At 43.4% G+C, this 16,697-nt stretch overlaps 1 protein-coding gene across 1 annotated transcript in view; it reads left to right on the top strand.

Annotated features, from left to right (window-relative positions):
* Positions 1–16,116, top strand: part of LOC129820332 (GATA zinc finger domain-containing protein 14-like) — a 194,156-nt gene extending 178,040 nt beyond the window's left edge. The window contains exons 10-11 of the mRNA XM_055877402.1: positions 15,217–15,425; positions 15,979–16,116. Of these exons, the coding sequence (XP_055733377.1) occupies positions 15,217–15,425; positions 15,979–16,116 (347 nt within the window). The remainder of the gene's footprint in view (positions 1–15,216; positions 15,426–15,978) is intronic.
* The last annotated feature ends 581 nt before the right edge of the window (positions 16,117–16,697 follow it).

Raw genomic sequence — 16,697 nt, 5'->3', positions numbered from 1 at the left:
CCGAAAAAATTTCAATAATCTGATTAAACTATATTGAAAAAACATACTTTACGATGATATTGTCACATGTATCAAATAAAATCAAAGCCGGAGATATTAGTCGTCCATAACGACAGCTTATCAGAAGGCAAATCCAGGTCCCTTGACGCGCTCTCCAGAAAACAGGAAACTGGTGACATGTCATACAAAGAGCTATTATACGAGCCCAGATCAAGTTATTCACTCCATTTCTTCTCTCACTCCTTGTCGACATCTAGTGGAAGACGTATGAAGTGCATCTAAACGAATAAATATCAAGGACTTTAATAGGCAGCCCCTAGAAGAGAGCATCGATTTCAGATTTTCCACTTCCTGTCAGGAAGTTTGCTGCAAAAGGAGTTCTGTTTTACTCACAGATATAATGCAAATGGTTTTAGAAACTAGAGAGTGTTTTCTATCCAATAGTAATAATACTATGCATATTGTACGAGCAAGAATTGAGTACGAGGCCGTTTGAAATGGGCACCTTTTATCCGGCTACTCAATACTGCCCCTGCAGCCCAAACAGGTTAATGTAGATGTTAAAAAGTTGTCACGTTGGCATAAAGGATTGGAGACAGGCGCAGGAATTCGCCATTTATTTTTTTATTAAACCCAAATTACGGGCGTGGCACGGGACGAAGGACGGGGACGAAGACCAAACAAACACGTAACAAAAACACAGGGCTGAAACCCAAACAAAAGAGCGAGGAGTACCTCGAATAAATTACACATGCACACAATGAGAAACGCACGGGACGAGACCCGTAATCATATGCGCAATCCAAAGGGTGAAAGGGTACGAAAGCCCAAAACACACAGCACACGCACCAACAAACAATATAATAAAAATTGACAGCTCAATGGAAACCAAAGGGCACGCTTCTACAAGTACTAATCAGTGGGAATAGGGGACAGGTGTGCGTACTGAAAGTTTTGGAGGGATCCATGACAATAGTGTTTGACTTATTGAGCAGCCCTGTTTCACACCCCGTCCCTGAGAGAAGAAGTATGTTTGATTATTGCCAATTTTAACCGCACATTTGTTTTATTGTACATTGATTTAAACATGTCATTTGTTTTCTCTCCAATACCACTATGTATTAGTTTATAAAAAAGACCTTCATACCACATTGAATCAAATGCTTTCTTGAAGTCTACCAAACATGAGTAGATTTAGTCTTTGTCTAGGTTTACTTATTTGTCAATTAGATTGTGGAGGGTATACAGTGGCTTGCAAAAGTATTCACCCCCTTGGCATTTTTCCTATTTTGTTGCCTTTCAACCTGGAATTAAAATGGAATTTTTGGGGGTTTGTATCATTTTATCTACACGACATGCGTACCATTTTGAAGATGCAAAATATGTTTTATTGTGAAACAAACAAGAAATAAGACAAAAACCAGAACATTTTAGCGTGCATAACTATTCACCCCCCCCCAAAGTCAATACTTTGTAGAGACACCTTTTGCAGCAATTACAGCTGCAAGACTCTTGAGGTATGTCTCTATAAGCTTGGAACATCTAGACACTAGGATTTTTGCCCATCCTTCAAGGCAAAACTGCTCCACCTCCTTCAAGTTGGATGGGTTCAGCTGGTGTACAGCAATCTTTAAGTCATACCACAGATTCTCAACAATATATTTAAATGTTCCCCTTAAACCACTTGAGTGTTGCTTTATCAGTATGCTTAGGGTCATTGTCCTGCTGGAAGGTGAACATGCATCCCAGGCTCAAATCTCTGGAAGACTGAAAAAGGTTTCCCTCAGGAATTTCCCTGTATTTAGCGCTATCCATCATTCGTTCAATTGTGACCTGTTTCCCAGTCCCTGCCGATGAAAAACATCCCCACAGCATGATGCTGTCACCGCCATGTTTCACTGTGGGGATCTTGGGGTGATGAGAGAGGCTGGGTTTGTGCCAGACATCGCGTTTTCCTTTATGGCCAAAAAGCTCAATTTTAGTCTCATCTGGCCAGAGTACCTACTTCCATATGTTTGGGAAGTCTCCCACATACCTTTTGGCGAACACCATTTTTTTTCTTTAAGCAGTGTTTTTTTCTGGACACTCTTCCGTAAAGCCCAGCTCTGTGGAGTGTACGGCTTAAGGTGGTCCTATGGACAGATTCTCCAATCTCCACTGTGGAGCTTTACAGCTCCTTCAGGGTTATCTTTGGAATTTTTGTTGCCTCTCGCCCTCCTTGCCTGGTCCATGAGATTTGGTGGGCGGCACTCTCTTGGCAGGTTTGTTGTGGTGCCATATTCTTTCCATTTTTTTAGAATGAATTTAACGGTGTTCTGTGGGATGTTCAAAGTTTTGGATAATTTTTTATAACCCAACCCTGATCTGTTCAACTCCACAACTTTGTCCCTGACCTGTTTGGAGAGCTCCTTGGTCTTCATGGTGCGGCTTGCTTGGTGGTGGCCCCTTGCTTAGTGGTGTTGCAGACGCTGGGGCCTTTCAGAACAGGTATAGATATATTGAAGTGATGTGACACTTAGATTTTACACAGGTGCACTTTATTTAACTAATTACTTGACTTCTGAAGGTAATTGGTTGTACCAGATCTTATTTAGGGGCTTCACAGCAAAGTTGGTGAATAAATACAGTTGAAGTCGGGAGTTTACATACACTTAGGTTGGAATCATTAAAACTTGTTTTTCAACCACTCCACACATTTCTTGTTAACAAACTATAGTTTTGACAAGTTGGTTAGGACATCTACTTTGCGCATGACACAAGTAATTTTTCCAACAATTGTATAAAAAAAGATTATTTCACTTATAAATCACTGTATAACAATTCCAGTGGGTCAGAATTTTACATACATTAAGTGGACTGTGCCTTTAAACAGCTTGAAAAATTCCAGAAAATTATGTCATGGCTTTGGAAGCTTCTGATAGGCTAATTGACATAATTTGAGTCCATTGGAGATGTACCTGTGGATGTATTTCAAGGCCTACCTTCAAACTCAGTGCGTCTTTGCTTGACATCATGGGAAAATCTAAAGAAATCAGCCAAGACATCAGGAAAACAATTGTAGACCTCCACAAGTCTGGTTCGTCCTTGGGAGCAATTTCCAAATGCCTGAAGGTAACATGTTCATCTGTACAAACAATAGTACGCAAGTATAAACACCATGGGACCACGCAGCCGTCATACTGCTCAGGAAGGAGACGCGTTCTATCTCCTAGAGATGAACGAACTTTGTTGCGAAAAGTGCAAATCAATCCCAGAACAACAGCAAAGGACCTTGCGAAGATGCTGGAGGTATCAGGTACAATTGTATCTATATCCACAGTAAAACGAGTCCTATATTGACATTACCTGAAAGGCCGCTCAGCAAGGAAGAAGCCACTGCTCAAAAACCGCCGTAGAAAAGCCAGAATTCGGTTTGCAACTGCACATGGGGACAAACATCGTACTTTTTGGAGAAATGTCCTCTGGTCTGATGAAACAAAAATAGAACTGTTTGGCCATAATGACCATCGCTATGTTCGGAGGACAAAGGGGGAGACTTGCAAGCCGAAGAACACCATCCCAACCTTGAAGCACGGGGGTGGCAGCATCATGTTTTGGGGGTGCTTTACTGCAGGAGGGACTGGTGCACTACACAAAATAGATGGCATCATGAGGATGTAAAATTATGTGGATATATTGAAACAATATCTCAAGACATCATTTAGGAAGTTAAAGCTTGGTCACAAATGGGTCTTCCAAATGGGCAATGACCCCAAGCATACTTCCAAAGTTGTGGCAAAATGGCTTAAGGACAGCAAAGTCAAGGTATTGGAGTGGCCATCACAAAGCCCTGACCTCAATCCCATAGGAAATTTGTGGGCAGAACTGAAAATGTGTGTGAGCAAGGAGGCCTACAAACCTGACTCAGTTTCAACAGCTCTGTCAGGACGAATGGGCCAAAATTCACCCAACTAATTGTGGGAAGCTTGTGGAAGGCTATCCGAAACACTTAACCCAAGTTAAACAATTTAAAGGCAATGCTACCAAATACTAATTGAGTGCATGTAAACTGACCCACTGTGAATGTGATGAAAGTATTAAAAGCTGAAATAAGTTATTCTCTCTACTATTATTCTGACATTTCACATTCTTAAAATAAAGTGGTGATCCTAACTGACCTAAGGTAGGTCAGGAATTGTGAAAAACTTATTTAAATCTATTTGTCTAAGGTGTATGTAAACTACCGACTTCAACTGTATGCATTGAACACTTTTCCGTTTTTTATTTTTATTTTTTTAGAATATATATTTTTTCATTTCACTTCACCAATTTGGACTATTTTTTGTCTGTTCATTACATGAAATCAAAATAAAAATATGTTTAAATTACAAGTTGTAATGCAACAAAATAGAAAAAATGCCAATGGGGATTAATTATTTTGCAAGGCACTGTATCTCTCTCTCTATTCACTCTCTTCTTTCCTCGAACAGATTCCTTTAACCCCATTTCCCCTTCCCTTCTACCCTCTACCTCTTACCACCCACCATTCCACCTAGCCGCGGATTTTGTGGAGCGATGGGTAACGATGCTTCGTGGATGAGTGTTGTTGATGTGTGCAGAGGGTCCTTGGTTCGCGTCCGGGTCGGGGCGAGGGGACGGACTAAAGTTAAACTGTTACTGGTCATTCCATCTACCCTTCTCTCCTTTCTCTCCTTTTCTCTCTCTTTTACTCTCTCTCTCTCTCACTCTCTTGCATTGAGTCAGGGCTTCAGTGTGCTCTTAACTAAATGGGGTCTGTGCTGAGGCCATTGTTGAGAGCTAGGCCACAGCATAGACATCACGCTCCAATAAGCACAGCCAACACTAAAAGGTAAAGGCCACGGCACGGCCCTGTGTGTCCATGTGTGTGTGTGTGTGTGTGTGTGCGTGTGTTTGTGTGTGTGTGTGCACTTGTGTCTGTGTGTGTGTATGTGTTTAAATGTATGTACCTTTAGCTGTGTGCTATTCTTTAAATAGCTCTTGTAACATTTCAAGTTGATGGCAGAGCATGTCGTTTTGTAAACACACAATGGTTGTGTAAACATGTTTGTGCAGACAAACTCTGTTGTATGAATGGATGGAAAAACATCAACATGAAATGCAGGTGGAATGATAGCTCAGAGGTAACGATAACGTTGATGCAATTAGCGGACATGCGGTGAAGGAAACAGATGACGCAGGTTACAGAAATGGAATGATTAAAAATAGGGTACTCAAGTTGAAACCAACTGCATAACACAAGGGGGAAAAGCATAACGGCAAAAAAAGTTAACATGAATTAATAGGACACTGCGAATACCAAGAAAAGTCAGGAAACACAACATGACGCAGGTAACATAAATACACTGAAAATCCTTAACAGAACAGTGTTCATTCCTCTTACATGCCTCATGGAAGTTTCCGTCCTACTCTTGTTTGCTGATTGCTATAGTATTGTCAAAACCCTATCCATCATACCACATTCTTCCAGGTTTTTTTCTTCCAAATGCATTGTCTGATGATAAACACACTTATAAAACAATCCATATGCTACATGTAGGGGTCATCAGCTATTGATGAATTATGTTTTGGGTGGATACAGAAGTACCAGCAGAGAATACATTGATAAAGCAAATCAAAAATCAAAAAATCAAATTTTATTAGTCACATACACATGGTTAGCAGATGTTAATGCGAGTGTAGCGAAATGCTTGTGCTTCTAGTTCCGACAATGCAGTAATAACAACAAGTAATCTAACCTAACAATTCCACAACTACTACCTTATACACGCAAGTGTAAAGGGATAAAGAATATGTACATAAAGATATATGAATGAGTGATGGTACAGAACGGCATAGGCAAGATGCAGTAGATGGTATAGAGTACGGTATATACATATGAGATGAGTACTGTAGGGTATGTAAACATAAAGTGGCATAGTTTAAAGTGGCTAGTGGTATATGTATTACATAAAGATGGCAAGATGCAGTAGATGATATAGAGTACAGTATATACATATACATATGAGATGGGTAATGTAGGGTATGTAAACATTATATTAAGTGGCATTGTTTAAAGTGGCTAGTGGTACATTTTTACATAATTTCCATCAATTCCCATTTTTAAAGTGGCTGGAGTTGAGTCAGTATGTTGGCAGCGGCCGCTAAATGTTAGTGGTGGCTGTTTAACAGTCTGATGGCCTTGAGATAGAAGCTGTTTTTCAGTCTCTCGGTCCCTGCTTTGATGCACCTGTACTGACCTCGCCTTCTGGATGATAGCGGGGTGAACAGGCAGTGGCTTGGGTGGTTGTTGTCCTTGATGATCTTTATGGCCTTCCTGTGACATCGGGTGGTGTAGGTGTCCTGGAGGGCAGGTAGTTTGCCCCCGGTGATGCGTTCTGCAGACCTCACTACCCTCTGGAGAGCCTTACGGTTGTGGGCGGAGCAGTTGCCGTACCAGGCGGTGATACAGCCCGACAGGATGCTCTCGATTGTGCATCTGTAGAAGTTTGTGAGTGCTTTTGGTGACAAGCCGAATTTCTTCAGCCTCCTGAGGTTGAGCATGCTCGCATGCTCTGAGGACGCGGCTGGGAATGCCGTCTGGGCCTGCAGCCTTGCGAGGGTTAACACGTTTAAATGTTTTACTCACCTCGGCTGCAGTGAAGGAGAGCCCGCAGGTTTTGGTAGCGGGCCGTGTCAGTGGCACTGTATTGTCCTCAAAGCGGGCAAAAAAGTTATTTAGCCTGTCTGGGAGCAAGACATCCTGGTCCGCGACGGGGCTGGTTTTCTTTTTGTAATCCGTGATAGACTGTAGACCCTGCCACATACCTCTTGTGTCTGAGCTGTTGAATTGCGACTCTATTTTGTCTCTGTACTGGGACTTAGCCTGTTTGATAGCCTTGCGGAGAGAATAGCTACACTGTTTGTATTCGGTCATGTTTCCGGTCACCTTGCCCTGGTTAAAAGCAGTGGTTCGGGCTTTCAGTTTCACGCGAATGCTGCCGTCAATCCACGGTTTCTGGTTTGGGAATGTTTTAATCGTTGCTGTGGGTACGACATCGTCAATGCACTTCCTAATGAACTCGCTCACCGAATCAGCATATTCTTCAATGTTGTTGTTGGACGCAATGCGGAACATATTCCAATCCGCGTGATCGAAGCAGTCTTGAAGCGTGGAATCAGATTGGTCGGACCAGCGTTGAACAGACCTGAGCGCGGGAGCTTGTTGTTTTAGTTTCTGTTTGTAGGCTGGAATCAACAAAATGGAGTCGTGGTCAGCTTTTCCGAAAGGAGGGCGGGGGAGGGCCTGATATGCGTCGCGGAAGTTAGTATAACAATGATCCAGGGTTTTACCAGCCCTGGTAGCACAATCGATATGCTGATAGAATTTAGGGAGTTTTGTTTTTAGATTAGCCTTGTTAAAATCCCCAGCTACGATGAATGCAGCCTCAGGGTGTGTGGTTTCCAGTTTACAAGGAGTCAAATAGAGTTTGTTCAGGGCCATCGATGTGTCTGCTTGGGGGGGAATATATACGGCTGTGATTATGATCGAAGAGAATTCCCTTGGTAGATAATGCGGTCGACATTTGATTGTGAGGAGTTCTAGATCAGGTGAACAGAATGACTTGAGTTCCTGTGTGTTGTTATGATGATCACACCACGTCTCGTTAATCATAAGGCATACCCCCCCGCCCCTCTTCTTACCAGAAAGATGTTTGTTTCTGTCGGCGCGATGCGTGAAGAAACCAGCTGGCTGCACCGACTCCGTTAGCGTCTCTTGAGTTAGCCATGTTTCCGTGAAGCAGAGCACGTTGCAATCCCTGATGTCTCTCTGGAATGTTACCCGTGCTCGGATTTCATCAACCTTATTGTCAAGAGACTGGACATTGGCGAGTAGTATGCTAGGGAGTGGAGCGCGATGTGCCCGTCTCCGAAGCCTGACCAGGAGACCGCTACGTTTGCCCCTTTTACGGCGTCGCGTAGGGTCCCCGGCTGGGATCAGATCCATTGTATTGGGTGGAAGGCAAAACACTGGATCCATTTCGGGAAAGTCATATTCCTGGTAGGAACGATGGTTAGTTGACGTTAATCGTATATTCAGTAGTTCCTCCCGACTGTATGTAATGAAACCTAAGATCACCTGGGGTACCAATGTAAGAAATAACACATAAAAAAACAAAATACTGCATATTTTCCAAGGAACGCGAAGCGAGGTGGCCATCTCGGTCGGCGCCGGAAGTCATATAGCAAGCAGTGTTTGAACTGAGCACAAAATACCACTAGCTCTACATTGTTAGTATACCAGAGTACTGTAGTAAGACATTCAATATGAACATGTAGTGTATTTTGGAGAATGGTTTGGAAGCCTTGTAGCTTTTCAGGGACGCTAGCTGCCTGTTTGGCTTTTTGTCATGCTTATTGTGCCTGTGTGTGAGTGTGTATGTGTAACGGTCTGCATCTGTAAACACACACACACACACACACACACACACACACACACACACACACACACACACACACACACACACACACACACACACACACACACACACACACACACACACACCACACACACGCACACACACACATCCACACTTTGAAGCCTCTCAAAGGCCATGTCTGAGATTCATTGCTGTATATGGTACATAGCTGTAGTGATCAGAGTTTAAATTGCTCTCTGCTCTGCTGTGCAAACAAAGGCAGGTTAAGAGATAAACAGACAGGCTTGATAATAAGCAGCAGAGTAGCCGCAGTATAAAAGTCAGTATTGAATTAGTGACCCTGAACGATCCAAACAAAACATTAATATATGAATGACCAGTTGTGTAAAGTACTGAAGTAAAAATACTTTAAAATACTACTTAAGTAGTTTTTGGGGGTATCTGCACTTTACTATTTATAGTTTTGACAACTTTTACTTTACTACATTCCTAAAGAAAATAGTATACTTTTTACTCCATACATTTTCCCTGACACCCAAAAGTACTGGTTAGATTTTGACAGGTAAAGGGTCCAATTCATACACTTATCAAGAGAACATCCCTGGTCATCCCTAATGCATCTGATCTGGCAGACTCACTAAACACAATGCTTTGTTTGTACAAGATGTCTGAGTGATGGAGTGTGCCCCTGGCTATCCATAAATAAAAAATAAAGACTAAAATGGTGCCGTATGTTTTTGCTTAAAATAAGGAATTTTTTATTATTTATACTTTTACTTTTGATACTTAAGTACATTTTAGCAATTGCATTTACTTTTGATGCTTAAGTATATTTAAAATCAAATACTTTAAGATTTTAACTCAAGTAGTATTTTCTATGAAGGTATCTTTCCTTCTACTAAAGTATGACAATTGAGTACTTTTTCCACCACTGTGAATGACCAGTGGTGATGAGGCTCGATGACTCATTCAGGACTTCTAAAGCTATAGCTTCCTGCTACACAACATGGTTATAATTGCTGTTGGCAAGGTCTACTGGTTTAAATATTCTCATGATCCAGTTCAGATAGTTCATACCTGCACTTAGAAAAAAGGGTTCCAAAAGGGTAATTTAGTTATCCCCATAGGACAACCCTTTTTGGTTCCAGGTAGAACCTTTTTAGATTTAATTTAGAACCATCACCGGAAAGGGTTCTACATGGAGCTGAAAATAATTCTACATGGAACTATTATCACGCCCTGATCTGTTTCACCTGTTCCTGTGATTGTCTCCACCCCCTCCAGGTGTCACTTATTTTCCCCAGTGTATTTATCCCTGTGTTTCCTGTCTCTCTGTGTCAGTTCATCTTGTATGTTTAGCCAAGTCAACCAGTGTATTTATCCCTGTGTTTCCTGTCTCTCTGTGTCAGTTCATATTGTCTGTTTAGCCAAGTCAACCAGTGTATTTATCCCTGTGTTTCCTGTCTCTCTATGTCAGTTCATATTGTCTGTTTAGCCAAGTCAACCAGTGTATTTATCCCTATGTTTCCTGTCTCTCTGTGTCAGTTCATATTGTCTGTTTAGCCAAGTCAACCAGTGTATTTATCCCTGTGTTTCCTGTCTCTCTGTGTCAGTTCATATTGTATGTTTAGCCAAGTCAACCAGTGTATTTATCCCTGTGTTTCCTGTCTCTCTGTGTCAGTTCATATTGTATGTTTAGCCAAGTCAACCAGTGTATTTATCCCTGTGTTTCCTGTCTCTCTGTGTCAGTTCATATTGTCTGTTTAGCCAAGTCAACCAGTGTATTTATCCCTGTGTTTCCTGTCTCTCTGTGTCAGTTCATATTGTCTGTTTAGCCAAGTCAACCAGTGTATTTATCCCTGTGTTTCCTGTCTCTCTGTGTCAGTTCATATTGTATGTTTAGCCAAGTCAACCAGTGTATTTATCCCTGTGTTTCCTGTCTCTCTGTGTCAGTTCATCTTGTCTGATTAGCCAAGTCAACCAGTGTATTTATCCCTGTGTTTCCTGTCTCTCTGTGTCAGTTCATCTTGTATGTTTAGCCAAGTCAACCAGTGTATTTATCCCTGTGTTTCCTGTCTCTCTGTGTCAGTTCATCTTGTATGTTTAGCCAAGTCAACCAGTGTATTTATCCCTGTACTTCTGTTCTATTCTCTTTTTTTATAGTCTTCCTGGTTCTGACCCCTGCCTGACTCTGGACTACTATCCTGCCTGCCCTTCAGTACCTATTGGACTCTGATCTGGTTTTGACATTTTGCCTGTCCATGACCATTCTCTTGCCTACCCCTTTGGATTAATAAACATTGTAAGACTCCATCTGTCTCCTGTGTCTGCATCTGGGTCTCGCCTTGATAACTACAAGAGTTCTACCTGGAACTAACAGTAGTTATTCAAAGCGTTCTCCTATGGGGACAGCCAAAGTACCCTTTTAGGTTTTAGATAGCACTTTTTTTACTAAGTGTATATGTCACTATCCAAGGTTAGAGGTATGATGTGTCTAATTCCAGCGTTATTTCTTATTTCTGCTCCTAGTAGAGTAAAGTGTGTCACCTAGTAGTAGTTCATTAAATGTTTTACATGTATGTTGTACTTGGCAGCTAAAAGCGGAATTGCAAAGTGTTTGAAAAGCAAAACAAACAAAAATATGAATGACTTTACTATAGGTTTGGACTAGACATTTCTGAGGACTTTAAGCCTTAAACAGGTGGAGCAACAGTCGATTTCACAAGGCTTGAGCAGAGGGAGGTGCAGGTGGTCAACCAACTAGCTCTCAAAAACTCACGTCAGAATTAGACTTTCATCCATGTTTCTCAAATGTCAAATTTAGAAGTTGTTGCAAATGTCAGTTAACGCATTAACTCTACATTTCTTTTTATATCTTAGGGTTAAGTTTATTCAATAACTCTGAATGGTTACGGTTTGGGATAAGCTTAACTAAAATCACATTTTGTATCGCAAGATTTGAACTTGCAACCTTTAGAATCAGAAGTAGATGCGTACTCCAAGTTAAGCCAGAGAGAGGCTCTGTGTCTTTATCCTGAGCTGGACCGTAAGCATTTAGCTGGGTGAGTCTAAGTTGGTTTACACACTGAATGTGTCTGCCAAACTGCGTACAAAAATCTAAAACGTTTTTAGCACTATATTCAAACTTTCAACCTAGCTTGGAGCCATCCGCCATCCCCATCCACGACCCCCTAGCACAGGGGTGGGTAATTCCAGTCCTCTGGGACCTGATTGGTGTCACAGTTTTTCCCCAGCACCAACTAACACACCTGACTCCAATAATCAACTAATCATGAACTTCACTTTAGAATTTAATTTGATTAATCAGCTGTGTTAGCTAGGGATGGGGAAAAAGTGTGACACCAATCAGGCCCCCGAGGACTGGAGTTTCCCATCCCTGCCCTAGCAAAACCAAAACCTACTTAAAGGTAACAGTGCCCACTGTTGCCAATAGTGGCTGGTTTCCACATCATCTCCCAACTTCCTCAGACATGGATGGATGTCGAATACTGACTTGTATCATGGGTGACCTGGCTGGGTTAACAGGACGAGCTGAGCAGACACATCAGAATACAGTCCACTCATACATTTGGATGAATGCTCTTTGGAGGAATGTTCTGGCCATTCATTCTCAGGCAGGAAACATTGTTTTTTGATCCAGACTAAATCTATACATTTTGCTATTCAGAAAACAAAAAAAAGTTAAATGATTCATACAAAAAACATACAATTATTTAATATTTAAAAATATACAGGAGCTGTAAGCCTTGACTGCCAATAGGGTGCTATGGCAACTGTAGAACTGATAATCTTGTGGCGTTAAGATGATGTTTGGTTGAGTTCACCTCAGTCACTATGGCCTTCAACATCCACAAGGACATAGTTTCTAAAAATGATCAGAATATTGCAATTTATTTTTGTTAATTTCAGTTTCTAAGGTGCCCAACCGTTGCATTGCCACAGTGTCGATTCATGTCAAGTTGAATATTATTTTAATTGAGTTCACATCAGTTAGTGTGTTTCAAGGTTCACAACAACAAGTCGATTCATGTTTCGTTGTACATATTTAGTTGCGTTTCTAAGTCTTCAAGGTTCTCTAAGGCCTATCGATGTACCTGGTGTTGTACAGTGCATTCGGAAAGTATTCAGACCCCTTCACTTTTTCCAAATTATTTTACGTTACAGCCTTATTCTAAAATTGATAATTTTTTTCTCATCAAACTACACACAATACCCCATAATGACAAAGCTAAAATAGGTTTTTAGTCATGTTTTCAAGTGTATTACAAATAAAAATAACATTTACATAGTTTTTCAGACTCTTTACTCTGTACTTTGTTGAAGCAACTTTGGCAACAACAAACAGCATTGAGTCTTCTTGGGTATGACGCTACAAGCTTCGAACACCTGTATTTTGGTAGTTTCGCCCATTCTATCTCCCACTCAAGCTCTGTCAGGTTGGATTGGGAGCATCGCAGAACAACTATTGACAGGTCTCTCCTGAGATATTTGATCGGGTCCAAGTCCGGGCTCAAATTGGGCCACTCAAGGACATTCAGAGACTGTTCACGAAGCCACTCCTGCGTTGGCTGTGTGCTTAGTACTGTTGTCCTGTTGGAAGGTGAACATTTGCCCCAGTCTGAGGTCCTGATTGCTTTGGAGTAGGTTTTCATCAAGCGTCTATTATAAATCTTTCCCCTAATCCTGACAAGTCTCCCAGTCCCTGCCGCTGAAAAACATCTTCACAACATGATGCTGCCACTACCATGCTTCACCATAGGGATGGTATTGGCCAAGGGGTGGAGCGGTGCCTGGTTTCTTCGAGACGTGACGTTTGGCATTCAGGCCAAAGAGTTTAATCTTGGTTTCATCAGACCAGAGAAACATGTTTTTTGGTAAACTCCAAGCGGGCTGTCATGTGCCTTTTACTGAAGAGTAGCTTCCATCTGGCCACTCTACCATAAAGGCCTCATTGGTGGAGTGCTGCCTAGATGGTTGTTCTTCTGGAAAGTTCTCCCATCTCCACAGAGGATCTCTGCAGCTCTGTCAGAGTGACCATCGGGTTCTTTGTCACCATTCTGACCAAGGCCCTTCTCCCCCGATTGCTCAGTTTGGCCGGGCAGCCACTTCTAGGAAGAGTCTTGGTGGTTCCAAGCTTCTTCCATTTAAGAATGATGGAGACTCTGTTCTTGGAGATTTTCAATGCTGTTGAAATGTTGTGGCATTGAAATGTTGTGGCATGAACCTGAGCTCAATTTCGAGTCTCATAGAAAGGGTCTAAATACTTATGTAAATAAGTTTCTTAGGCTGTAACATGAATTTTGAAAAAAGCGAAGGGGTCTGTATACTTCCCGAATGCTCTGTGTGTGGTTGAATCTTTCTTTAGTGTGAGTTTCTTTGTTGCAAGGTTCAGAAAGGCATGGCATGGTCATTTTGCACAACAGGAGACATTGTGGAGACAGTAGGCTTTTGTGCCACAGGAGCTTGTGTCAATGCAGTAGCAAGGACATGTGTATGTATGTACAGGAGGCATATTGCCTGATGGAGACCCTCTAGAGAGAGGCTCTGGGTCTTCTTTATCCTGAGCTGGAGTGTAAGCGTTTAGCTGGATGAGTCTATGTTCCCTGGTAGTTGGTTTACGTACTAAATGTGTCTCCCAAAATGCGTACTGACTGCTGATGTCTGTTGAGCGTTCTGGCACAAATGGTTGTTGTGCATCACCCAAGTGGCTGCTATATATTGTTTGGTGGATGAGGTGAGTTTCCCACTTACTATGGAAAGCGCTTTGAGCAGCTAGGTGGAGAAGCGCTACATAAATCCAATCAATAATCCTATTATTATTATGTTGTGATTGCTGTAAATCAGTGTTGTTTCATAAGGGGTTGACAGACCTTCTCGGTTCATACATATTAGTATGAACTGACCTTTAGTCGTTGGGATGTGCTGATATAGGATGGTTGGGTTTTAGTTGATTAGCCCCATACCCTTAATCCCATGGTTTATATGCAGTCTCTTCCAGTCTTTGTCTAGTTAGCTGGTTATGTTATGCTGTTGTCATGCCCTGATCTGTTTCACCTGTCCTTGTGCTGGTCTCCACCCCCTCCAGGTGTCATCCTTCTTCCCCACTTATCCCCTTGGTATTTATACCTGTGCGTTCTGTCTGTCTCTGCCAGTTCGTCTTGTTTGTTCAAGTCAACCTGCGTTTTGTCTCAGCTCCTGCTTTTCCCAAGTCTCTCTTTTCTTGTCATCCTGGTTTTGACCCTTGCCTGTCCTGACTCTGAGTCTGCCTGCCGTCCTGTGCCTTTGCTCCTACTCTGGATTACCAACCTCTGCCTGACCTGACCCTGGGCCTGCCTACCGTCCTGTACCTTGGCCACGCTACTCTGGATTATCAACCCCTGCCTGCCTTGACCTGTCGTTTGCCTGCCCCTGTTGTTGCAATAAACATTGTTATTTCAACAGAGTCTGCATTTGGGCCTTAACTGAAACATGATAGTACGAACTGGCCATGACTGACCCAGCAGACTTGGACCAGCTCTGCAAAGCCATCTCCTCCCAAGGAGCCCTCATTGGTAGACATGAGGAGTTGCTTCTTGGTCTGGTGGAAGGGTCCTAGGACGTGGCTGAACGTCACTACCTATCATTTGACGCTTTGCGGGACCAATTCCGTGGGTTGCCTACCTGGCAGCCTACCACGATGGTAACCTCCCAGCCCCCCAGTGACCTGGTAGCAGCGACATCACCTCGGTTTCCCAGAATCCCCTTTGACCTCCCCCAGAGCGCTACGATGGAGATTCCAGAACTTGCCGGGCGTTTCTCTCCCAGTGCTTCCTCGTTTTCGAGCTGCAGCCTTCTTCGTTCCCCTCGGACCGCTCGAAGATAGCGTACATTATTACACTGATGTCTGGGAGGGCACTCGCCTGGGCCACGGTGTTGTGGGTGCAACAATCCACCGTCTGCTTCAGTCTGGAGGTATTTGTGGTGGAAGTGAGAAAAGTTTGAGGCTCCGGTGTCCGGGAGGGAGGCTGCCCGGAAGTTACTCCAGCTTTGGCATGACTCTCTCAGTGTGGCACACTATGCGGTCGATTTCCACACGCTAGCAACAGAGAGTGCCTGGAACCCGGAAGCACTGTTGGACACGATCCTGCACGGATTAAAGGAAGAAGTAAAGGACGAGTTTCAGCTCTGGGATCTACCGACGTGTCTCGAATCACTCATCGATTTAACCATCCTGATCGATGGTCGGCAATGGGAATGTAGGAGGGAGAAGAGGTCTGATTGCGGTCCCAATTGCTCACTCAAGGATCCCACGTTCATCAGACGCAACTCTGGAAGTCCCCGGCGTCTTCGTCCCTGAGAGAATCTGAGCTTACCCAAGATCCTCCAAGAGCGTCTGAAGACGGCCCATTTGCCCCTTCCCGAGCTGATGAAGCTCGGTAGGGCTAGGCTGTCTCCAGCCGAACGAGAATGCAGACTTAACTCCCAGAGTTGTTTGTATTGGGGTACTGTGGGTCATTATGTGTCTACCTGTCCCTTCAAGAGATCTAGCTCATTGGTAGGCATCAGTACTCTGGTCGGTCTCAAGGATAATGTTGCTTCTCCCACTACTCGCCACCCTCTCCATGCCAATCTGCAGTGGGTCGACCAGTCCAAGTCTCTCCAGATACTCATCGACTAGGGGGAAGATATGAGTCTTATGGACGTTACCCTGGCATTCGAGCTGGGCATCCCCACTCAACCCCTCTCCATTCCCATGGATGTTAGAGTGCTGGGCAGGCGCTCTATAGGCCGGGTCACCCACCATACCACCCCCATCAACCTACGAGTGTCGGGGAACCAGAGCGAGACGATCCAATTACTGCTAATTGAGTCTCCGCAGGTTCCTGTAGTATTCGGATTCTCTTGGCTCCAGCGACACAATCCCTTGATTGTCTACTGGTACCATCGTGGGCTGGAGCCAGTTCTGCCACGCCCATTGCCTGAAATCAGCTCTGCCTGCCCGGGGACATCTTCCTGGGGGCTTGGAAATTGCCCAAACCTCTCAGCCATTCCCGCGGAGTACCAGGACCTCCGGGAGGGGTTCAGTAATGCCCGAGCCACTTCGCTTCCTCAACACCGACCGGTACCCAAGGAGGTTAAGCAGGAAGCGCTGGCACACTGCATGGCTACACCCCCAGAAGCCGAGACCTTTCACCCCTGCTCCAAAAACAATAGCAACTCTGCTTTTCATGCTCTGTTGCTCCGTACCCTCCGTATAGT

The sequence above is a fragment of the Salvelinus fontinalis genome, chromosome 22 (assembly GCF_029448725.1).
Source record: "Salvelinus fontinalis isolate EN_2023a chromosome 22, ASM2944872v1, whole genome shotgun sequence".
Taxonomy (NCBI): domain Eukaryota; kingdom Metazoa; phylum Chordata; class Actinopteri; order Salmoniformes; family Salmonidae; genus Salvelinus; species Salvelinus fontinalis.
Note: the sequence above shows the minus strand (reverse complement) of the source record. Positions and strands in the feature narration are given on the sequence as shown.